Raw genomic sequence first — 24,449 nt, forward strand, 5'->3', positions numbered from 1 at the left:
TTTAACTGATTTTTTTAGTTATATTTTTAAGAATAACACAGACACGGACTAGTCAAGTCAGATAACAGCAATTCAGCGTCTTTGGTCTATTTTTAGTAGGTTTCTTTCCAGGAGGCTGTTGCAAGGCGACTCCAGTTCCAGCCATAGTACATAAAGTCTAAAATAATTTACTACCATAGCATCATTATAGATTTAAATGATTGTAAAGCCTTTACAAAACTGGATCTGACGAAACCCAGACTATGGAGCCATTAGGCAACGAGTTGTTTTCACTTTTCTAACCACCTGTTGCTATATTAATGCTGCTCTGTAGCTCCCTGTTAATAATCCACAGATAGGACGACACCCTCCATCTACCGGTGGTAACGACGGCAAAACATGAGAAGCCACTGTACAGCCTCTGAGCAGGGGCTCCGTTTTAAGAACAGCAATAAGCCTAGTCTGCATGTTGCAGTTTTAGGCCAAACACTGTCAGAATGTTGTATATTGAAGGCATTACAGAATGTTGTATATTAAAGGCATTACAGACATAAGAATAATAAGACATATTTTGACGCAATATAACTTTACTCTCCACATGTACATGTTATGAATAACAATATACAATCTTTGCAGCTGCTACTGTTTGTTATGGGTGAATTAACTGTTCAATGAGTCACTGGTCTAAACAAGTGCTGCAAAGCATAACATTTCACATGACCAGGGAAAGGCCAATATGGACGGACTTGAAGAATGATGCTTATGTGCCAGCAGTAACCAGTGAATAACATGTAGCCTACCTTTAGGGTCATTCCGGGTCATATAAGTCAAATTGGGAAAACCTTTACATCCCACAATTTCAGAATTGGCTGATATTTTTTGTCTTTGAAGAACACACGCTGACATGAGCTTGGGAGCACAAACCTAATTTTAGGATTAGTCATGTCAGAGAGACTAAGACTTCAAGACCAAGAAAAATATCAGTACATTTTGAGATGGTGTGTTGAATGCCTGTATCTGAAATGATGTGGAATGACCCTTGTCATCTTTGGTAACTGACTAAATAACAGCATGGATTCTACAGCATAGAGCTTGTGCGTATAGTAGCGTTGTAGGTCACTTTCATTTCATAAATAGTCCACTGTATCTCACTGCAGAGGGGCAGTAATGGAGGAAAAATTAATGTCTGAGAATTGATGAATGCTGTCCAGTCCAATTTTATTCATGGGTTTCATCAAATCCCTTTCCACAGGTGTATAAAATCAAGCACCTTGATTAATACACCTGTAGCAAGGGACCTGATGAGACCCATGAATTCAGTCCCCTTTCCAGCTGTCAATAGACTTCAATATATAATTTGACAAACTAAATTTTACTTCTCAATTCAGTTTAGCAACATAAAGTGAACTAAACTATTCACTTATATATTTTTTTCAGGCATGAATGAACAGAAAAACTACAGAGTCTTAAAAACAGGACAGGAAGCAACACTGTGCGGCGAATCATAAATATTTGCTTCGGACACTGTGGAATCCTCAATCAAACACACATTTCGGAGTTCAAAATAACAAGCTGGTTTCTACTCTCCCGGGACACCAGTGAATATTCGAAGACCATGCATGGCTTGGATCTCATCCTTTAGTGCCTAGAAAGAGAAAAGAAAAACTGAGAGTGTGAGAGGCTAATTACCAAACACATGTATGTCTCAAACAGTTGATGGCCTAGTTGATGTTAATGACGCCTTAATTGGCAGGGTAAAACATCTTCCTGTTTCTATCTTTCCTGTAGACTGAGCTGTTCCAGAGGAAGTTAGTTTACACAGTGGCGACATCTTGTGAAATGGGCTAATTGACCAGCTGAACTTATATTGGCGGGTTATAAGTTCTAAAGTGATGAATACATAAAGTAGTAGTTAAGAGTTTTGTTTGAAAAACGAGCAATCTTACTACAGACTTCAAACACCAATAACAGACTGGTTGACCTTGATGAAAGGCTTGCAAATACTCATGTCTGGGCGATACAGTTGATGGTGTGCTATGAACATTATCATGGGGTGATCCAACTCGGACCATGCATCGTTTGGCAGATGGTTGGAGTACCTTATTTTTATTTTTTTTTGTTGTAATCGGTCAATTTCCTGACTTTACACAGAAGGAAAATTAATTAGAAAAAAAATATTAAAAGATTGCCTATAAAATGTGCCTTCAACTTAACGCGAGGCAAGTAATTCTTGTAATAAAAAGAAATGCAACGAGGCAGCTTTGTGCATTTGTTTACCTATTTCAGCTGTCTAAATACTCAAGACTTAATCACTAAGGACAATGCACCACTATGCATAGAAGACAGGTGCAAAGGTCAACTATGACCTTCAGATGTGTGGCATTAATATAGCTTTACGTATGTTTTTTTTTCCATAAGAGTAAAACCGCAGACTACACTAAAAAATAAAAACTCTCTAACTGAATTTCTAGTGCCTGAAGGCCTACTGAAGGAATATGAAGCTAACATTTTTTCCAAATGTCTGATATCTGTCTTCTGTTGTACTAGGCCTACATAGATGCAATACGCAATAGTGCACGTTTGCCCAATAACACATTTCTATAATTGCCAATGCAATCTGATATGAAGTTCATCACCCAAATAGGTTAAAAGATGAAAAGAAAGCTATGGGGTGTAGCCAGTCTTGTGAAGAAAATGTGCCAATGTCAACGTCAAAGTCATTAGCCTAATACAATAATGAGTGCTGTGTTTTCTTTTTTGGCAGTGACACAGTATTCAACTTTTTAGAGAGATAATTGAAGTAGGCTAATCGTGATAATATGGTATGGAAGTGCTACACCGGGTATGCCTACACCATTGCATATTGATACAATTATAGCATATCTTGTCAAAGGTATGAAGAGATAAGCCATTCAATACTTAATTTCAGATCAAAAAGATGGTTACCTGATTCACGAGCTGGTGTTGCTGCACTGGTCTTTTACCTTTGAATTCCTCAGATTCTATATGTATTTCATACATAGCTCCGCAGCCACCTGTAAAATGCATTTCGGCCATCAATTAACGTAGTGTCGCTTTACAAAACAGTCACAATAAGTTACATAACGTGATTGAATAACGTTGAGCTTACCGGATATATCTACCACCTTCAGAGATGTAGCTTGAGGAAATTTATCTTTTAATACACTTGCAATTCTTACTTCGCCATCGGTTTGTGTTGCCAATGTCCTGGCCACATACCTGCACACGTTGTTCTGTAAAATAACACTTGTTAACAGTATAATTAAAAGACTAATAACAGTTGTAACAGTGTGACAGGAGACCTAACATTAACGTGGACAGTCAATATGCCACCTGCACATACATCAAACCATACTAAACGTAAAATATGAATGTATGAAAACGCCTGTTTTATCAATCGTTCGAGCAGTCGATAATGCACAGCATGAGACGACCATCACTAGTTTATGTCAGTGGCTAATTTAGTTAGCTATGCTATCACACTGAAGATTGAGCAAAGTCCCCCCCAACAACTGCAGTAGGCAAACTTACATGACATCTGACAGCAAATCTTGAAACCGCAATCATAATGACACTTCAGAGTTCTGCGATTCTAACGTACAAATAAACTTCCCAGAATCAATCTCACAGAAAAGTCATGTCCCCAAGATCAGTGCTGCAAGTTGTCTACATGCCGTCGCGGAGAGATGATGTCATCAGAGATGTGTTCGATTTGTGATGCGAGTTTCCATCCATTTAGGCCTAATACTAATTTTGGGTTGAAATAAATACCAATATGCTGCAATTAATTTTTCTAGTGTAAGAGGGACATGAGTGTCTTACTCAGTGAGTATATTTAAAAGGTAAACAACTGTTTTCTCTATCACACGGTTTCAGATTTTAGAACGATCTTTATCCAAGGACGCCCTCTAGCAGCGCTTCTTAGATTGCATTGCAGGTGGTCAAACACTTTAGGCTACGCACCTCCTTGCTTCAGATCCTAGTTCAAGACTTTGCTTTTGAATAGAGATTGAGAACGTGACGTAAAACGCAACGCATTTTGGGAATAGGTGGCCCAAAATTAAGTTGTTTTACTGACGTGCGGGAACAACGAAGTGCAGTTGTCGAAATGCCGTTTACCTGCTGTGTTATAAAATTCAATAGAGTAACATGAAGCTTATCTTTTATAGTTTTCCAGCGTGGAAAAATAATAGTATACGTCATGTTTCAGAGGTGACAAAAAGGCGAGGAATGGCTTGGATAGCAGCACCAAGGAAGCGCAAGATTATAACTGTTTTTCACACAATTTTTTCACGCTTAGTTTTCATTATTATCATGCCAGATCATAGACCCAGACACACTAGTTTACATGGGCTGGCATCAGGCGAGCCAAACCTACCCATAATTCTTTGTGTTTTGATGACTTTGGTCACATGTCTTAGCGATCTCTATATGCTCCAGGCCAGCCAGCATAAAGGACAGTTTAACAGTTAGCCTAGGCCTACATAACAATGCCTTCCGAATTGGGACTCTGCAACATCACTCCACAAGACATAACCATAGCCTAACGATGGAATTGACCTAAAGTTTCATATTAATTTAGCCCTGAAATGTTAGCCACATTGTTGAATAGCCTACATTAGACCACATGAACTTGAGTAAAGTGACAGAATTTACCACTTGGATAGGCTACTCATTCTAGGAATTATTCACTCAAATTAAAGTCACTGAAGAGGAAATGAGGTGTATGAATCTCTGATCAATTTTATTTGTTTTCATTGGTCAAGAGATAGAATAGTCCCAAAAAATCCACACATAGCCTACTGCAGTGGCAGATCATCAGGGCCGGCTAGGTCTTCTCTGCAGGTCTAACTATTTTCAAACAGATGAAATACATGGTGTCTTTAATGATATTTCCTACCATTATACACTGATTGACAGTGTGAGAGAACATAGTGATGGGGAGCAAATAGTTCTTATCCAGTCACACTTTGTTTCTTGTGAATGACCGCACAATGGCTGCCATGCAGTTTCAATACCCTAGAAACTATTAAGAAATCATGGTTCACGTTACAAACTGTGTGATTCACTATAAACAGTGGTGCATTTGAATGCTGTTGCTTGCGCCCTAAGCCATTGTTTGCTTTATTTTCTAATTGTATCCAAAGCCCGGTGAAATCTGAATGTAAATAAAGATTTCATTTCCTTTTTTAACTTTTTCACTCTTATCTTTCATCTTAATTTCAAAATGATGGATATGCTGCGCTCACTGCTTTTCTAGTATGGGGCTTTCTATACATAATGCGGATAGGATAGCACCTCTGACACACCCACCAAATGAGAAAAAAGTACCTCAAACGCCTGCTGCACACTCATTGCCACAAGTTGTTGCAACCGGAAATCGTAGAAAAACTGTGCAAAACATTTTGCTTTTGAACTTATTTATTACACATTCACATATTTGGATTTGATTTGATTGATGGCTACATCTGTCATATCAGCCAGTTGCGAGGTAGGTAGATCTGACTGGGGCATGTTCGAAAGAGAAATGTTTTGCTCTATTTTGCCACGATTTCCAGTTTTATTGTAACATTTCTTGTTGTGGGCTGTTGTTTGGGTAACAAAGACAGAGTTTTACATAGACTTGCATGTCATCGAATCATCATTGTCGGTCCAACCACTAAATATACAGTCCACAACTGACATACTGTATAAAAAGGATTTGATCCCATAAGCCTACACACTCAGCGTAAGATACTCCTGAACAGTTTTATCACTAAACACTCATAATAATAAGACAAGGCACTAATAAACACTCTAAATAAAACACGGCTGAACCTGTGTTATCTCTTAAAAAACGTCAAAATGTAAACAAAGAGACTTCCAGACAGACTTTTAACTATTGAGTGAAACATGATAATAAGATGTAAGACAGTCCTTGTCTACTCATAATAGAACCTGTGCATGTACTCAACAAATATTTGGTTTTCTGACCAGAAACACCAGAAACTCTTGAGATTTACAGTCTTGGCGTGGCATTACAGTATATAAATAGCTCATAATCATTACATTTACAATGATCTGCCTATATTGACAGACACAAATAAAATATGCAAAAGTGGTCATTTCACAGTCAGTCATTTCACATCTAGAAACTGAAATCATCCATAATGGTACCATCAGAAATGCAGAATTACTCTTGACACTGAATTTAACTGCTCTGTGGGATGAAGTGTCCATGCATGTCCATGTGCAGTGCTGCTTTTACATGGGCCCTTGCAATCTCTTTCAAAGTCTTTGCATCAAGGACAAGTAAAAATCCTTGTTCCCCCTCCTCGTTATTTATCACAGATGTTAGGACCACACCTACAAGGACAAGAAAAGCATTACAAGGGTTATATACATTTCCACAAGTGTACTGATATCGGAAACTATACCATAACTGTAACTCCATGTCCATGGTTTTATTTGGTCTACATTATGACTTACCATCATCTTCTTCAACTGCATTTGGTCTGGCTATGAAGACAGCCTCAGATGGCCAGCAGTTTTCTGCAGTCCATTCTTGCACTTCCTTTGTCTCAACATCAAGCTTAATAATCTGTTGTGATGTATATAGATAATCAATTGTGGTAATATTATTTATTACATTTAAAATATGTTTATAAATGAAAGATATCAATGCATTATTCATAGTGGCATGATCCAATGAGAGAGATCCAACCTTTGTGGCGACTGCTGACATCTCCACTCCTGTCAGGTAGACGAATCTGTGTTTCTTGCCATTGTAATCATAATTTATCCTGGGTAGTTCTACACCTACAGTACATGGATTTTTAAGAAACAAGAAAAAGCTGAAAACAGAACCCAGCCTCTATCCTATGAGACCAAATGTTGATGAGCATTTGAGCAAAAGCATTAATTATACTATATTCACAGAACACAGACTTTTCCTTAAGAGTATTTACCTCCACACAGAACTTCTGGCTGGCAGAGCAACTTTCCATCTTTCTCTTTCACAGCACTGGCTGTAGTGTATTTCAGCTTCACTAAGTCCTCTCCTATTTCAGACGCCTGACATCAACAGAAATGTTTTGCAAATGATAATCAACGTTTGACTAAACAAACAAACAATCAATATTATAAGTCCTTCTGAACAGCCACCTGAACGTACCTTATCAGTGAGTGGTAGAACAAACCTCTTGCATTTTGGTGAACTGTAAGGTTTGTGTGAGGATGACCCTGGGTTCTTTACTCTTTGTTTCAACTCATCAATGAGAAACATGTCATACAGACTGTTATCCTCATAGGCAATCACATCAAACACCACATGGCCATCATCTTCAAATGCATTCACATGATGGTAGACAACCATAGCGCCAGTGTAGTACTTCGTCAGCACCTCTTTCTTTGATTTTCTGTCAATAAGATGAATCAGAGTCTGAGGAAAGATGGGCAATACACAAAATGAGATATTGCGGCAGGTGTTCCTATTACATATTTGTCAAGATACTGAATGTTAATTATCATCACACGTAAAATCTGATATTTCAATTACATTTTCCTCTGGATTAAATTTTAGGCAGCTAGCCCAGTTAACTCCTCGCACATAAGCTGTAGCCATCTTAAGGATGTCGATTTTGAAGGGCTGCTCAATGAAAATAAAGTAGTTGTCAGTCATGCCAAAGCTATGGTAATAGCTGGGGCTGAGGAGGGTACGGGAGGGAATTGAGCAGACGGCTTCCATGTTCTTCACGACAGGAGTGGTGTCTGTAAAAAAAAGGCAGTGCATCATTTTATCACAAAAAGAGTCATATTTGGAATGAAGCATGCCACAGACTTGAATGAATAATTCAGCAGTACTCTGGTGTTGATTAAAGTCTTGTGGAAGGGCTAGACATGATGGCAGACTAAACACTGCAGGTGATTGACTAATTGCATCTGCACACTGAGCACAATGGACATCCTGCAGACTACCTGAGGTCAACAGACAACACTTAAAGAAACACCGACCAATGGCATTCTAACAACTCAAATCCAAACACCTACCCGCTGCATTAGTCCCTGCTGGAACCTTGAGTATCACATACTTGGTCTTGGCCTTGTCTCCAATTGATGTGCCCATGTTGTAGGCATTTCCTTCTTTATCATAGTGTGGATGGGAGGACACCAGGCTCAAAGGAAGGTATTTGAGGTAGTCCACCTGAAAGGGAGTTAGAGGTAGAGTCAGAGCCCATTTAGGGAGAGCCAGTCCACTCGCTATTAAAGGGATAGTTCGGGTTTTAAGACACGAAGTTATATGGGTTCCCTGTCAGCAACGTTGTGCATCAGCACTGACTTACCCCCGACAGCGTCCTGTGAGCCGAGATCCAGCCGGTTTTTGATCGTTTTTGATGCCGGACTATTTTCTTCAGCAGGTTTCTGGGGTCACGAAAGTAAAGTGTTTTTCTTCTCAAAACCATATGCGTTCAACAGAGTGATATATTTGCACCACAAAAACGTTGTCCAGCTGTCAGTAGCGCGCAGTGATAGGAATCGCGAAAAATAAGTAAGTGATAACGAGGTTTGAATTTTTCCTGGACAACATTTTTGTGGTGCAAATATATCACTCTTTTGAACGCATATGGTTTTGAGAAGAAAAACACTTTACTTTCGTGACCCCAGAAAGTTGCCGGACTACTTCCTTCACCATCAAAAACCGGCTGGATCTCGGCTCACAGGACGCTGTTGCGGGGTAAGTCAGTGCTGATGCACAACGTTGCTGACGGGGAACCCATATAACTTTGTGTCTTAAAACCCAAACTATCCCTTTAACTCCATTTTACCTGCAGTTCCTGTTGCAGTTCCACTAGGGGCGATCACGAGCAAGTGCAAAAACAATGGGGGTCTATGGGGCTGGACGGCTAAATTGGTCTGTTTCACCTGATTGTCATTGAAAAATCGAAGATTGGATTTTAGTTTCTGCAAGCTCAATATGGATTACAGGTCGAAAGTTGAATGAACAATTACTTATGGCCCTTTGGTTTCTCATAACACACTAGCATCCTGCTAATGAATGACGTCATTGACACGTTTGAAAAGCTTTTTAGAACAATCAAGGGACTTAAACAATCTAATACTCAGCCGTGTGTATTTTCTTTGGCACCCCTTTCGCATGCAATATTCCTATTTCTACACAAAAAATGATATCCTGAGACAAGTGGATTTTAGGAGAAACTCCATTCACCTCCATTCATTCTCCACTTGCTCGCGATCGCCCTCTAGTTGCAGTACCATGCGGAAGTATTTATAGAGTGGTCGTTCTCCCCCTATTAGACATTCTTACTAATTGACCATGGTATCATGCGAGAGATCAGTGGCATAGGTCAGACCAGTGGCGCAGTTACCTTGTCCAGAGTTTCCAAGGTCTCTGGATTAATTTTTCTGATGTAGTTGGTTTCAGAGGTGGCATAATAGTCATTCCCATATTTGATTATATTCGCTACACAGTTATCTGTAAAGTCTGGGACGGCGTGGTTGAGGAAGGTAATGAACCTGTGTATTTAAAAATATTTACATAAAGATACATACATACATAACATTTTTACACAAAGATAGACCATGTACCTTTAGCAAAACAAGAAAAATGCCCTGAATCCCAACAAGAGGGCACTACAAGAGGTAAAGCTGCTACTTGCTTGGAAAATATGTTCTTTCTAGGGTCTGGGAAAGCCATTGTCCCCATCTCAGATACGACGATTCTCTTGGCCTCCATGTTGGCTTTATAGGTGTCCCCACGGAGATACCTGCTTCGATGACTCACTCCACCTAAACATATGCACATATATCAGCTTGTCACTTGAAGTTGTAATACTAATTCTTTTCAAACCCCCATCAACCGAGATCCCCCCCCCACCCCCCCCCCCAAGTATAAATGTGCAAATTAGGAAAATTCAAGCATTGTACAAATATATTGCTAAAATATTGTTTGTTCAGAAAATCTTTGAACATTACTATAATAGACTCCTCAATCATGTATTTGGTCCAATCAGGTGTCCCGTGTACATGAGGAAGCATCACTCACCATTTTTAATTGTAAAGCTGTGCATTAAGGCCATTCCATCGAACCAGTGGTTGTAGGATGTCTCACCCACAGAAAATATACCTGGACCAACACGCACCAAAGTGCCTTGCAGCCAGTCTGGAAGAGTTCCTGCAAGCAAAAATGAACACTGCTGTGTCTCAAATGTACAGAAAGAGTCGTTGCAAATCTTTTTGCCAAAATCTGGCAGTGAATGAGAACAGATTGAGATGATTTGCTGTGATGTCAAGTTCAAGTCATTTGTGGTATCCCTACTTTGAGCATGTGGGCCCAGATATGATTAAGCTTTAAGTCAAGAAATTGTCTCCTTCTCTTCACAATGACAACTTTGATCTTTGTAGTTACAGTCAGCAAGCCAGAGTTATGCAGTCCTCATCTATAAATTAACTATTCTTAAAATACTTGACATTCTCAAAATTCTTTCATGGTCCACAGAACTTGTGAATTTTTCCTTAAGGGTCAAATTATCATTCTTTACATTTAATTCATCCATTTCCATCTCTGTTCTCATTAAACGTATCCTGTTTGGGAACATGCAACTCAACAGTATCTCAAAAAAAATAAGTTATGTTCAAACTTTGCTTTTCACATTTACAATTTGGTGACATTGTTACACATGTTATATTATTCAACAGTATCAACAGTGCCAACAAGTCTCTTTCAAACAAAGTTTTAAAACCTTTGGACACATATCTTGAAGTCCATTACCCAGACATTTATGTTGACCTCAATGGTTTACTACACTTTCACCCGCCCACACCAACCTCCAAAAAAAAAAAAAAAACCTTACCAGTTACATCTGCTTCAACTGGCTCAGGTTGCTCTTCTTTGTTTTGATCGTAAACGTACATTTTCCTTTCAGGATGTCAGAGCCAAGCTGTCTTGAAAGAATTATTTTACATACACATGCAGAGACAGACAGATTTATGAAGACTTGTGAAAAGTTTAACCCCACCCCACAGTCCTTGTAGTCTCACTAATAACTGTGAAGCTTCTCAGAAACCTGGATGCTATCTTAGTTATCTTGCTTTTAATTGCTTGCTGATAGAGAAATCATAGGGGGCCATTCAATGTTTAACTGGCTGGTGTATATATAACACAATGCCTATAAAAAGCTTTTTATAGGCACTGTATTTGAGTAGTTTGCATAAACATCTGGCAAAATATGCCAGGATCTACTATATGAAGACCTAGTAACACTTTACTTGGATAGTTCACCTACAGAGACTTTATACTGGTTTTCTGAAATTCAAGTGCAACACTTACTGAGTACCACTTTAATAATCTGGATGATCTGGCACAGGAGGTTAAATATTCTGACCCAAGTACTATGCTATGACTTGTCATCGGTTCATCCAAGCCAGCTATAAATGTGCTCTTTGCTTATTCGTGGCTGATATGAAAATGAATGACTAGATGTTCTATTCAGGGTTAAGGAGTTCAAATCTATGATGAGCCCAATGGCACTGTAATCACAAAGTGTGATGATGCAATAGGACTAAATAAATGGAACATGCCCTATTGCATTATCAACATACAAAACATTATCTTAAGGTGTGATAACACCAATTCGGAGTAGAGCAGGAGTGCTGGTTACTAGAATCAGAGTACTTGTGTACATGGGTCATTGACAAATAAGGCTTGTGTTCTTTAAAAATGGACAGAATACATTTTCTTCTTTTTAAGTCTTACTGGCTGTGCAACATTAACCAGGGTTTTAATACATTTTTAGACTGTATGTGGGTCATTCCGTGTCAAATCAGATAAGATTGTTGCTGCACCGTCTCAGATTTTGTTCAAACTTTGTGTATATCATCAATGGGTCCTAAAACCAAGGCCTGTGAAATATTTCTGTGGAAATCATCTGTCTTCATATCTTTTTTAGACCTTGAAATTCTTTCATTTTTACAGCTTGAAAAACACATGCCATGTCTGGGCATTAATATCTTGACAAATATGTTCCCTAGCCTCCCCAAATTTTCTAGGGTGGAAGATCAACTCATAATACGCATGTGTAAACAATTTAAAGTCTGTACTAAATGTCTCTTGACTCTCGAAAGGGCCCTCAATTTTGGAAAAACGTGCATTAAGTGTGATATTTAGGGTATTAAAAAAACTGTTTATCTTTTTCACTTGATATCAGTCACTATTTCCTCTTCAAATACGGCAGTTAATTAATGTTTTCCCACAATTTGAAGTCTCCACAACAAATAACCATGACAATAATAACAATAAAACAAGGCATGTTTGTATTTTGTGTCATTTTCATGCAGCTGAAAAGCTATGTGGGGTAGGTAGTAGGATCATGAAAATCTATGTGGAAATAGAAAAGTATATGGACATGTAGTGTGTAAAGTTCTAATATTGCATCGAAGCCCCGTTCACAGAATAAATGCATGTAGTTGCAGGTGTTTTGGTAACAGCAGAATAAACATTTACAATAAAAAAAGTTAAGTTTGGCACCCCCCTCTGGCGAAACAATAGCATTTTGCTACTTTTACAAGGCATTAACTATTTGAATGCTATGATGTTAGCACTTCTATGATGCAGCACAGGAGTGGTTGATCAGAACACTGGTATTCAAATGGCCTTTGAGAACTGATGACTGAATACTGGAACATGAAAGAGTATCCCCAGTTAAGGCCTATTTTAGATTAATGGCTAAAACATAATTTCAAGTACATAATTCGGTGTATTTGGTATCCTTTTCAATTTCAAGGTATTAGGAATTTCTGCCTCTTTTTGAATACGAGAAGTACAATATAGCCTTTCCATTCCATTCAAATAGCTACCAGAGTTAATGCCTTGTAAAAGTAGCAAAATGCTACTGTTTCGCCAGAGGGGGGTGCCAAACTTAACTTTTTTTATTGTAAATGTTTATTCTGCTGTTACCAAAACACCTGTAACTACATGCATTTATTCTGTGAACGGGGCTTCGATGCAATATTAGAACTTTACACACTACATGTCCATATACTTTTCTATTTCCACATAGATTTTCATGATCCTACTACCTACCCCACATAGCTTTTCAGCTGCATGAAAATGACACAAAAATACAAACATGCCTTGTTTTATCCTTATTATTGTCAAATTCATTTGATTTGGAGACTTCACATTTTGGGACAACATTAACAAAGGATTATATTTCTATAGAAAAGACTCATTGATGGCAGGTGTGTCCCAATAAAAAAGTTTTGAGACCCTCAATATCACTTTTTTTGCATGTTTTTTCAGAAACTAGGGACTTCTGTACAACCAATGAGACTGTGGTACAAACATTTAATCATTGAATCTTACTGAGAACATGCTTGTCTTCCATTCTATAAAGTTTAGTCAGGCTAGGAATGATACTTTTAAAGATATGAGTACCTTAACATGGCCTCCAAGATAAGGTCATTTAGAGAGTGTAAAAAGGCAAGGGCAAAAAGACAATCAAAACAATAGAATTGAACAAAAATATTTTACAGATTTTAGTTATGGAACCTAAACATTGTGTAGACAAACTTTGAAGAAAATCCGAGTCGTTGCTGCAACCATTTTCCTGGATTTTGTCTGATTTGACACGGAATGACCCATGTGCAATTTCATCAAAAAATGTCAGGTGGCACAAAAAACACTTATTTCTTTTTTTGGCAACTATACTGTACCTGAGATTATCTACAGCACTTAACACATAATTATTTTGCAGTTGACCTTGGTATCAAAAGTATATGAATACTTTATTGTAGGAAGCAGGTATTTTTGTTTTCCAACATCCAACTTTACATTTAAAATGTGAATAAATACTTACTTAAATACTTATATACTATATATATATTATTTAATGATAACATAATTAGGTACAACATATTGTTCAACCATTTGCTCACTTTAATCTATGTCTTGGTTTAAATAGTATTAAAAAGTATTTTACTTGACCACCTGCCAATGCACAATCATCACACCATTGACCCACAACTTCCTGTCAAGCTTTATGGGTGAGTTACATCATAGTGAATGTCCATCAGGATTTTATCACAGGCTCAAGTCAATTTTTAACCATGGACAGCTGACTTTCTGTCCATAGGAAGAGAAGTTTCAACTGTTTTTAAAAAAAAGTATAAGCCTACAAAACATTTAAGACAAACGGCAAACACATCTGAGGAAAAGTTATCCAAGATTCATATTCAGTTTGCCCGCTGTATTGGTCCTCTGCGTACTGGTTTCTTTTTCAGTATTTGACCTCACAGGGCAGTTACTACTGTGTGTGCATCCATGTAGGCAAAAAAATGTATTCGGATGGCTTCAAATAACACAAAATGAAAAGCATAAAAGTTAAGCACAAAAGAATAGCACAGAGCTCTTGAGCACAGCCCAGACTAGACCAAAGGAAATACAGCACCAGGACTTTGAACAAGCCTACGTAATGCATTTGTCTTAAGACTTTAGACTCTAGAGGCTGGTTTGTGCATAATGGCAATTATGCTCAGCACTTGCCACTTAGACTCCGATTCATCAGTGAAAACTGCGTACACACACCGTATCCACCAAACCGCACTTGACTTTATATCATTAACCTGCCTATTTCAGTTTAGTCAAAGGTAAATTCCTTTCCAGATTGTCAAAACCACACCACAGATGATTGGCTTGAAATGCATGCTAATTAAGATGCAATGACCTGGTAACAACTGTTGGGGCGCCGCTAGAAATCTTGGACCCCATGAAAGCCCCCCCCCCAACACAAATAATAATAACAATAATGATAATAATAATAACAACAATAATAATAAAAAAATTAAATGCACAACTGTCTGAGTCATAGACTGTTGCTTTAAAATGAAAATGCCATGGTGCATATTATTTTCTTGTGAGTAAATACTGTTAGCCCGCTTACAGTACTATGGAGTTCATTCAAGGCAAATGGTCATGTGTTGAGAGAACTTGCATGCATCACTATATCAGTAGTATGGATTTATAACATTCTGTATGCACATTATGGATACTTCAGAGGCCTCCAGCAAACATCATCAGGATTTCAAACATGTATTCCAATTATTTCCTATATTGACTTATTGTATCTGATCAAATTTATGCCTTGATGTTTTGAGAAGGATCACTCACTGTTTTGCTAAATTAGACTCTGGCAAAGTCTATTAAGAACAGACTTGTATCTGTCTTTTAATTATTCTTAGCTTTTATGTTTTCTTGTTAATTATTCTTTATTGATTTTACCTTTTATTTTTTATTATGATCTTTTTTCAATATTATTTTTTTTAAACTATTTTCATTCATCTTTGCCCATATGCTTTTGTCTGTTTTTTGTTTATGTTAAGCACACTGAATGAGCTCTGTGTAGGCCTATCAAATGCGCTATAAATAAATTTGACTTTACTTTAATAGTTAATAGTAGGCTAATAGTTAATAACTGGCTGTTGGATTGTATTTCTCACCTCCTTCTCCTTCAACTGGGATTTGGGTTGAGGGCTGGGGTCCTGAGGCTGAATAGACCGGCTGAATCTGTAGTGTGTGTGTTGAGGAGACCTCGTTAGTTATACAGTATAAAAAAAACAGTTCTTAGCACCATTGAATAATAGGCTAATATTTTATCTTGCGTAGGCTAGCGTAGTTATTGCTCAACTTCAACTGGTTACAGACCTTCTACATTACATTCATCTGATCTCCCATGCCAATACACATGAGCGTTTATAACACTGGACTTCTTTTGTTGTCTTGATTCAACCAGGTTAAAATGAAATCTGCTTTACTGTCTGGCCTAACTGCTATATCCAAATTACAAAAGTTGGCCTACTTGGGGGTAGGCCTACAGGGGTAGGCTACACGTTAATAAATGCAGGTTATAATAACACATTTGTAACAAACTAGACCTCTGCTAGCAACTTACATTTTCCCATGCACGTCAGCAGCAGACCGAATTTAGCCTAGAGATATTTACGGAAATTTACCCAGCGTTTGGTCAGAAAAAGCGCCACGCTGGTTAAAAATGGTACGGTCCACAATAGGGGTGTCTGTTTGTTCCTACGGTGAAAATAGGAAGAAAATTGTTTTAAAGCAAATCACAAGCATAGGCCCATATGATTTGCTTATTTTAACAAATCAAATTAAATATGCCGTTTCAAAAACCTACTATCAGCGCTGGGCCCTTAGAATCGTAACCTTCCCTCCCTGGCGCAGCTAGCCATTTTATCTACCGTTCAACACATCTTTTGTTTTGAATGTTTTGATTTTAGTTGGAAAGTTTTTTATTCATAAATGTCGTTTCTTTAACATTATCCATCGGAAAACATGAATTTAACTCCTTAGACCCTTGTTTGGAAAGAATGTGAAAGCCCCGCACTTTATAGCTCTTAATCTGTCTTTGGTTCAGCCTAGTTGTTGAGCCCTGTCTTCACTTTTGTTTGTTTTGTTTTGTTTTGTTTTGTTTTTGTCATGTCAAGTGATGCATCGTAGAGAGGGGGAGCTACACCAGCTGCGTAACTGAAGCGTTTTGTAGCTCCCCTGTAACCAGATGCGTAACTGAAGCGTTTCGTTCGCGTTAAGGCTCTCAATCAAAGTGCGAACTAGTTGGTGGCATATGGAAACTGCCAGTAGAGACATAGGCCTATAGCCTAGGCCTATGATCTTTATGCTACACAGAGTTCTGACAGGGCTGTGCATGGCCTATTAAGCAAGCTAGATATAACCCATGATCGCAATGCTTTCGTGATTTCGTGTTAATGTGGTAATAAAATAACAATAATCTTGATCTTCATAATTTTGACCGATCACCAGCCTCCTCTGGATGGTCATAGCCTACCTTTAGGCCTAGGTGGCATTTACATTTTAAACATTTTAAGATTAAACTGTCACTGAATCAGAGAAAACATTGTCTATTCTTTCTCTGTAATATATCTTTATATGACTTGAGACTAGGCTCCAGTCAACTAGCTAGCTTTACTTGCAACGTCTTTCCTCAGCGAGTCACCTCACTTTCACTTTGACTTCTATATCATTTCTAATCTATAGCTAGGCTATATTCAAAGCTATCCATAACGTTTTTGCTATTAAACCATTTGATAGGCTACACACGTATATAGGTTATCAAAATGTATATTGATGAAAAAAAAAAAAAAAAAAAATCTGCTGTGAAGTGAGTATTTTTTTATTTTTTTTTATTTTTTTTTTAGCCAACTGGGAAAAATATTTTTCCCTTTTGCATTAAGTACAGTAAGAGGTTTGTTTTCCTGGCAATACAGATTCTAGATATTTCTAAACCTTTTACTTTATATTTGTCATCTAATTGTTTTAAACAACTAGACATCATGTTTATAGCACAGATTAAAAATATCATTTGTGATGTGGTTTGAAACCCAGTAACAGTTTATTTGAAATTCCAGGAGAGTACCTCCCCTTTTATCACACAAAGACACAAAGGACATCGCAATTCCTCATGATTCACAAAAGGCCAAATGAAACAGAACAATCAAAGTAAAGCTATGTTAAATCAAATAAGTTAATACACCTTACTGAAGACTTGAGTTAAAAAAGTTTAAGCTACAGTGTCCTCTAGTGATGAGCTTGCTAACTTGCAACTGACTGAATACCACTCCAGTTCCAAGAGTATTGGGTAAACTGTGACAGCCCTGAAGTGGTGAAAACATACGAAAGGACCTCCTTAGAACCAGGTTTTTTCCTTACTAAAATGATTTATAGACATACTAAAACATGTTCTATGTATGATACTCCAATGATATTCTGTAATACAACTTATATATACAGTCTTATAGTTATACTACTCTATATACAGTATGTCCCAAATACCAGATTCCTATTTATGGTATTCTATAAGGTTACTATCATATTTTGACTCCAAATTTGATTTCTATACTTCTTTCCTGTTAGGGTTGATGTGTCCTTTCTGGGATGATGGCGGATGCAGACCCATACCGTAGTTATAAAGAGCTCATTCTAAACCACCAAAAACAGACAGGTGATAATGCACTAGGAACATTTTGAATACTATTCCATTTCTCACAGCAGATTGCATTAAGACCTACACACTGTAGCTTTAACATGCACAAATATGACATATTATTTGTAAACAACAAACAAACAAACAAATAAAATATTCTTTATAAATAACTGGTTGTGTTTTAGCTCAATCTTGTGCATCCGTTTACAAACTATGAACTCTATTAGTGAACTCTGCTTTAAGAGCCACAATGTGAAACCCTCTAACATGGTTGAATATGAGCAATCCCTGCTTAGTTACTGTCCTTTTGAGGAATAAAGTAGCCATGCAGGTCCATGTGAAAAGAGGCATCCACTTCTGCACGTGCAATCTCCTCCATTGTTTTGGCGTTCAAGATAAGCATAAAGGGCTTTTTTGCTGGATTAAGAGACACGATCGAGGACAAAAGGACTCCTGAAATTAAGTAAAAGGAAAACAAACATATTTATATTGTTGAAACCTAACGTCTTATACATGAACCTTTATGGATAGTTTCGACATTATACCATTACAACACATGTTGTTTTGTGGTGATTCTCAGGAACGACCAGGCCTGGAAATTGGCATTTTCAAATTCCATAACTTTTCCAGGTTTTTTTAAAACGTATGAACCCTGTTAAGTGGTAAGATCTTCTTAGGAGCGTTCTTAGAATGTTCTTAGAGCGCTCCTAAGAAGATCTTAGCACTTAAGAGCTTCTTAACGAATCTGGGAAACGCGGCCATTATATTTTCGTGTTCCTGCATCTGCATTTGTTTCTTTTTACTAAAATGCATTGTGGTAAACCACAGCTTGTTTTTAGCTTTGATATCAATAAAATGACTTGACTTGGGCCGGGTTTCCCAGATTCGTTAAGAAGCCTCCTAAGTGCTAAGAACTTCTTAGGAGCGCTCTACGAACGCTCTAAGAACGCTCTAAGAACGCTCCTAAGAAGTTCTTAGCGCTTAAGAGCTTCTTAACGAATCTGGGAAACCCGGCCATGGTCTGTTAAAGCCACTTACCATCATCCTCCTCCACAGCGCCGGGTGAGGCCACAAAAATAGGCTCAGATGGGTAGCACTCTTCACTACTCCACTCTTTATGAGTCCTGGTGACAATGTCTACTTTGCCAATCTGTAGGAAAGATGATGGACAGCATTTGTAACCCTTATGAGAAAATCTGACCCTACTACTGTTACATCAGTTGCCGTATCGAGTGTTGTGACAATATCATACCTTGTTTGGATGTGGAGACCACTCCACCCTGGAGCCGTAGAAATATCTATACTTTTTGGTATTAAATTTGGAATTAATCTGTGGCAATTCTAAACCTGCAAAAAAATTAAGAATACTATAAAAAGTTCCAAAAGACACAACAAAATTCTTATTTTATCAAATGCTATTTGAGTGTTTGAGTATGTGTGTGTGCAACATGCATCAGTGCATTTAACTAATGAGAATAAAAACATGTTCATCTGACGAGGGATCTCTGCACTGCTCCTTGGGGTTTTAAGAACACAGGAGCTTTTCAGGTGCTGCCTGTAAATCACTCCGCCCAAGCAGCAGTGTTTCGCTTGAATGTGTGAACATAGTACCAAATATGTATACGCTTACAAAATGGATGTGTCTCATTTTATATTGTCATTTGTACACGTTGTAGGGAGGTATATGCTATGAGAAGGGTATGTAACTTATCTAACTCTGAGGAATACGGTGAATTTAAAGTTCAAAAAGTCAGTGTGAACCTTTAATTATCATTATTTGAAAATTGGTTTAGTATCAGCCATTGGCCATTTGGTAAAATCAGAAAACTTACCCACAAAGAGTGAGTCAGGCGAACAGAAGACTGAGCCATCCTTTTGAGTCACTGCTTTTGCTGTGGTGTCTTCTAGTGTCACAAGGTTTGTCCCCACTGGCGTGTCCTGAAAAAGAGAGTGAGGCCCACATAGTATTACCAGATGTAATTTAAATCCAATGAAGCTTATCTGATTTGACTGCAATGAATGCAGAGATATCCACTGTACCTTTTCAATAGTGATGGGCAAGGCAAATCTCTGACAGATTGGTGGTGAGAATATCTTGTTGTTTTCTATGAATTTGTCTGTGTCCTGTTTCAAGTTTTCAATGTAGAACATGTCGTACAGGTTGCTGTCTTTGTATGTGATCAGATCAAACACAACATGCCCATTTTCCTCATATGCATTTATGTGGTGGAACACCACAAAAGGATCTCCATAGAACTTTGTGGAAACGGCTTTCCCAGTCTTCCGGTCGATCAGATGGAATACTGTCTACAACAGACCAATATAAGTCATATACTGTACATGATCTGGAATGTAAAAGGGAAACATCACACAATAGCCGATTAAAAGTAGGCTAAAATCTGCAACTTACGACATCATTTTTGTCAAACTTGAGACAGCCTCCCCAGTTAACCCCTCTGAAGTAGGCAGTTGCAAGCTTGAGGATGTCAAGCTTAAAGGCCTGATCCACAAATACGATGTAATTCTCAGTCATGCCAAAGCTGTGGAAGTAACTCGGGTAGAGGGCTGATCTGAAGGGGATGGAGCACACCTGCTCTATTTTACTCAAGGCTGGCTTTTTCTTGTCTTTACCTGCAGGCAGATAACAATATTTCGTGTCACAGGGCAATTCTTATTTGAAAAGCTTGAGTTAAATGCTTTCACACAACAAAAAATATTATTTTTGAAAAAAAAAAACTCTGGCAGGAAAAACAGTTGAGGGAGTCTTTTGATGCCATAACAATTGTGCTAATCTAAGTTAATGTTAAGGTACAGTGCCTATACAAAGTATTCACTCACCTTGGGTATTTCTCCCTTTATTGCTTTAATAAATGGAATCTTTGTCAATTTCTCAATACTTCAATCCTGTCTTTAATCTCTAAGTGAAAGCCCATTTCTAAAAAGTTAATGAATTATCTTTTAAATGCATACATTACCCCCTTAATGGGGAACTATGCAGGTGTTCTTAGCTTAATTTACCTTAACTGAACAGCTCTGGAGTCATTGGAATGGTTATGTCTTTTTAGGGGTTGTGGCTGTTTTGCCTCCACCTAGAGTCTGTGAGCAGAAAAACTACCCTTGCACCTTTGGGCCGGTGCACTGTCAGAAAGTCTCACAGCCTCGCGATCATGCTCATGAAAAGGCAGACTGACCGATTGAGGAGTGTTGTAAAATATACACGCTAAAGCTGTAGGGGAAGCTCTACAGAGAAACCTTCAAGCGTAAAACCAGAAAACAGCTAAGAAATGGTCAAACCTGCATAGCTTCTCTTTAAAGCGAATGACCTAAATCAACAGCGGTCCACTGTTTAGTGCTAAAAGTCTCACAATTAGTGAAATGGAGATTGCCTGAATGCAGTGAACGCGTATAGAATAATCACAAATTCCAACACCATCATCACAAACTGAGTTACCATTCAAGAAGAATAATAGTGTGAGAGGCCACCAAGCCACCTATGATAAAAAAAAAAAAAAAAAAAAAAGTGAAAAGCTTCAGCTGCTGAGATGGGAGAACTACTTCTTCACCAGTCTAACCATTACCATATGGATGAGTAGCAAAGCTCTTATGAAATCTAGACTAAATCTTTACCTAAATCTAAATCTTTACCAAGTGGGAGACTCCATGGTCAAATGGAACAGGCCATCAGACTAGATGCTATTTTGGGCGGACACAACTGCAGACCAAAAATCTCTAATTTGAAGCAAGGTGGTGGTAGCATCATGCCGTGGGGATACTTCAGGGCAGGCCCTGGAAGGCTTGTAAAGGTAAAAGTAAAATTGATTCAGTAAAATATGTGGAAATCCTGGAGGACAATCTGATTCAGTCTGCAAGAAAACTATGACTTGGGAGAAGATTTACAAGAATGGGTGAAGACAATGGGCGAAGTATATGGCAAAAACTACACAGAAATGGTTTAAAGACAACAAGGTGAATGTCCAGGAGAGGCCAAGTCAAAGCCCAGGCCTCAATCCCATAGAAAACCCACTCCCTTTCCAACCTGACAGAGCTTGAGTAGTTTGCTAAAATGGAATAAAATGCATGGTAGTATCCAGATGTGCATTTGATGTTCAATTGATTAAGATTCCATTCATAAAAAAAAACATTAAAAGTGAGCATATCCACATCCCCCCTGGGTAAATACTTTTTACAGGCACAATGACATGCTAGTTTGTCTAGCCACTGCAGTACACTGGGACCAAAAAAGTAGGAGGTTTGTTTAGTCAAACAGTTTGCCGTTTTTGTGACCACATTAGCAATACATGAAAAAAAGTCTTAAAAGTAAAGTCGTAAAGACAGAAATAAATAAATACATAAATGCGTAAATCAAACTGTACGCACAGGCATATCTGCTACCAAAGTCACTCTTACTCATGCCATACTACTGTACTTACATATATTTACTGTATATACTCTATATTTCTATACTAAAGTCAGTCAGCAGCTTAAAAAAAGATGTCAAATGTGAACTCAACCTACATGTACGTAAAAAATAGTCACATGTTGCTGGGGATGACCAAACAGTTGTTATTGTTAATACCTGACGCGTTGGCTGGAACTTTGAATATCATGTACTTGGGTCGGCCAAGACCGATGATTGCTGTGCCCATGTTGTATGTGTTTCCTTCTTCATCGTAGTGAGGGTGTGCAGTAGCCAGGTTCAGGGCAATATGGTTCCTGTAATTTACCTGGAACAGAAGTTATCACACATGTTGGCTGAAGATAACTATCAGTTTCTTAACGTCATGAAGGGCTCTCACAACTTGCTTAATTAGTGTTTTTTCTGAACTGATAATGTTGCAAAATGATCATTTGTACACCTAAATGAATGTAATAAAAGAACAAGGAATACATATTTTCTGTAATCAGAATTATTGAAGTAAATGTTTCAACTCACTCGTCCAACTGTGTCCAGAGTGTGAGGGTCAATCTGGTTGATGTAGTTCACTTCAGATGCTGCATAGTAGTCTTCCCCATATCTTACAATGTTCACAACGCCGTTATCCGTGAAATCAGGGATAGCATTGCTGAGATATGTGAAAGCCCTGTGGAAAAGCCATATACAGTATGTAAAGGGTCTGAATTCTGTTCAACTTAACATAATTTAATTTCAGTTCATTTTCATTTTTAGTAAGTTTCAACTGAAAATGAGAGACTGTTTCACTGAAATTCGGTTATTACTTTGAAAATATGTTTTTGCAGGGATCAGGGTAGACCATGGTCCCAAATTCAGACACCACAATCCTGTTGGCACCTGTGTTCTTTTTAAAAGTATCACTCTTGAGAAATTTACTCCGGTAGTAGACATCACCTGGAAAGTGACAGCACTCACTATCAGTAGCTGTTTCATAACTGCTGTATTACATGTTGTTATATTGCATTGCCGTGCTGTGCACTCTGCTCTTCATTCTCACCATCTTTAAAGGTGAAGCTATGGATGAGAGCCATGCCATCAAACCAGTGGTTGTAGGCAGTATCCCCAACAGAGAACATCCCAGGTCCATTGCGCACCAGGGTTCCTTGTAACCAGTCAGGAACTGTGCCTATAGATGCAGACAAACACAAGAGAGGAATTATGCTGTTTCTTATGGTATGGCTATTACAACCAGCTGTTCATTGTCAACTTTTGCCACCAGTGTAGTTGCAAACCAGTGGTAGAAGAGAGTGTTTAAAGCGATAACTTTCTTGTTCAGCAACAATCGCCACAATACAGTGTGTCAGGGTCATCATGCAATGGAAATACAATGACTTTCACACATACAACAATCCCAACTTGCTTACTTAAAAACAAAGAAAATAGCTCTCAGTGGCATTGATAAACTACTGTAGGCTTGAGTGAAGTACTTACCAGATATGTTTGCTTTTACGGGCTCTGGGGTTTCTTTTCCATTCTGATAAAACACCTGCATGATTCCACTTTGTCAGCTCACAATCCTTAGTTCGCTCTGGAGGACTCGTATTCTCGTAAAATAGGCTGTCAAGTCAAAAGGTCCCTTCGTTCACTACGCCTGTCCATATATATGCAGACACAACACCGCAGTCTGCATGCGTAAGCGCACGTCTCGGTTATGTAACTGCCACCGTCATGGCAAAGTTGTGATCAGTAGTAAACCCTTTCATTCAACTGAAGAAGTTCCGTAATGTTCACTCTTCTTCAACCCTTTGATTCTGAGACCTTTCTTGCAAATATTCGCTCATAGGACTGTCTTAATTACTGTGCATGTGCATTCAATAAGCAGCATTTATTATTTAGGTTGCCAGCCACTACCAGACACTGCTGATATGACACACACTATAAAATCTCTGTAACACCCTAATTTGGTTTTCCTCCCACCTTTATCTTAAGTGCTTTATCTAAATGTGAACTTTGTTACTTATCTCCACAACGGTTTGGATAAGGTG

General features: G+C 38.2%; 3 protein-coding genes across 3 annotated transcripts; all 3 read right to left on the reverse strand.

The window, feature by feature from the left end:
- Positions 1 to 548: 548 nt before the first annotated feature.
- bola3 (bolA family member 3) lies at positions 549 to 3,711 on the reverse strand. Its single transcript, XM_062549747.1, has 4 exons — positions 3,532 to 3,711; positions 3,110 to 3,233; positions 2,926 to 3,014; positions 549 to 1,624 (listed from the first exon to the last, which is right to left on the reverse strand). The coding sequence occupies exons 1-4, from the start codon at positions 3,565 to 3,567 to the stop codon at positions 1,559 to 1,561; spliced, it is 315 nt and encodes a 104-aa protein (XP_062405731.1). The 5' UTR covers positions 3,568 to 3,711; the 3' UTR covers positions 549 to 1,558.
- Positions 3,712 to 6,190: 2,479 nt separating this feature from the next.
- On the reverse strand, positions 6,191 to 10,911 carry bco1 (beta-carotene oxygenase 1). Its single transcript, XM_062548756.1, has 11 exons — positions 10,851 to 10,911; positions 10,043 to 10,171; positions 9,657 to 9,786; positions 9,366 to 9,513; positions 8,029 to 8,182; positions 7,538 to 7,749; positions 7,154 to 7,420; positions 6,948 to 7,053; positions 6,704 to 6,798; positions 6,469 to 6,580; positions 6,191 to 6,345 (listed from the first exon to the last, which is right to left on the reverse strand). The coding sequence occupies exons 1-11, from the start codon at positions 10,909 to 10,911 to the stop codon at positions 6,191 to 6,193; spliced, it is 1,569 nt and encodes a 522-aa protein (XP_062404740.1).
- Positions 10,912 to 17,431: 6,520 nt separating this feature from the next.
- On the reverse strand, positions 17,432 to 24,446 carry bco1l (beta-carotene oxygenase 1, like). Its single transcript, XM_062549231.1, has 11 exons — positions 23,896 to 24,446; positions 23,462 to 23,590; positions 23,229 to 23,358; positions 22,945 to 23,092; positions 22,588 to 22,735; positions 20,422 to 20,642; positions 20,052 to 20,318; positions 19,844 to 19,949; positions 19,264 to 19,358; positions 19,050 to 19,161; positions 17,432 to 18,464 (listed from the first exon to the last, which is right to left on the reverse strand). Exons 1-11 carry the CDS (start codon positions 23,954 to 23,956, stop codon positions 18,304 to 18,306), a joined length of 1,578 nt encoding a protein of 525 aa, XP_062405215.1. The 5' UTR covers positions 23,957 to 24,446; the 3' UTR covers positions 17,432 to 18,303.
- Positions 24,447 to 24,449: the final 3 nt, after the last annotated feature.

This window comes from Sardina pilchardus, chromosome 11 (assembly GCF_963854185.1).
Source record: "Sardina pilchardus chromosome 11, fSarPil1.1, whole genome shotgun sequence".
Lineage (NCBI taxonomy): Eukaryota > Metazoa > Chordata > Actinopteri > Clupeiformes > Clupeidae > Sardina > Sardina pilchardus.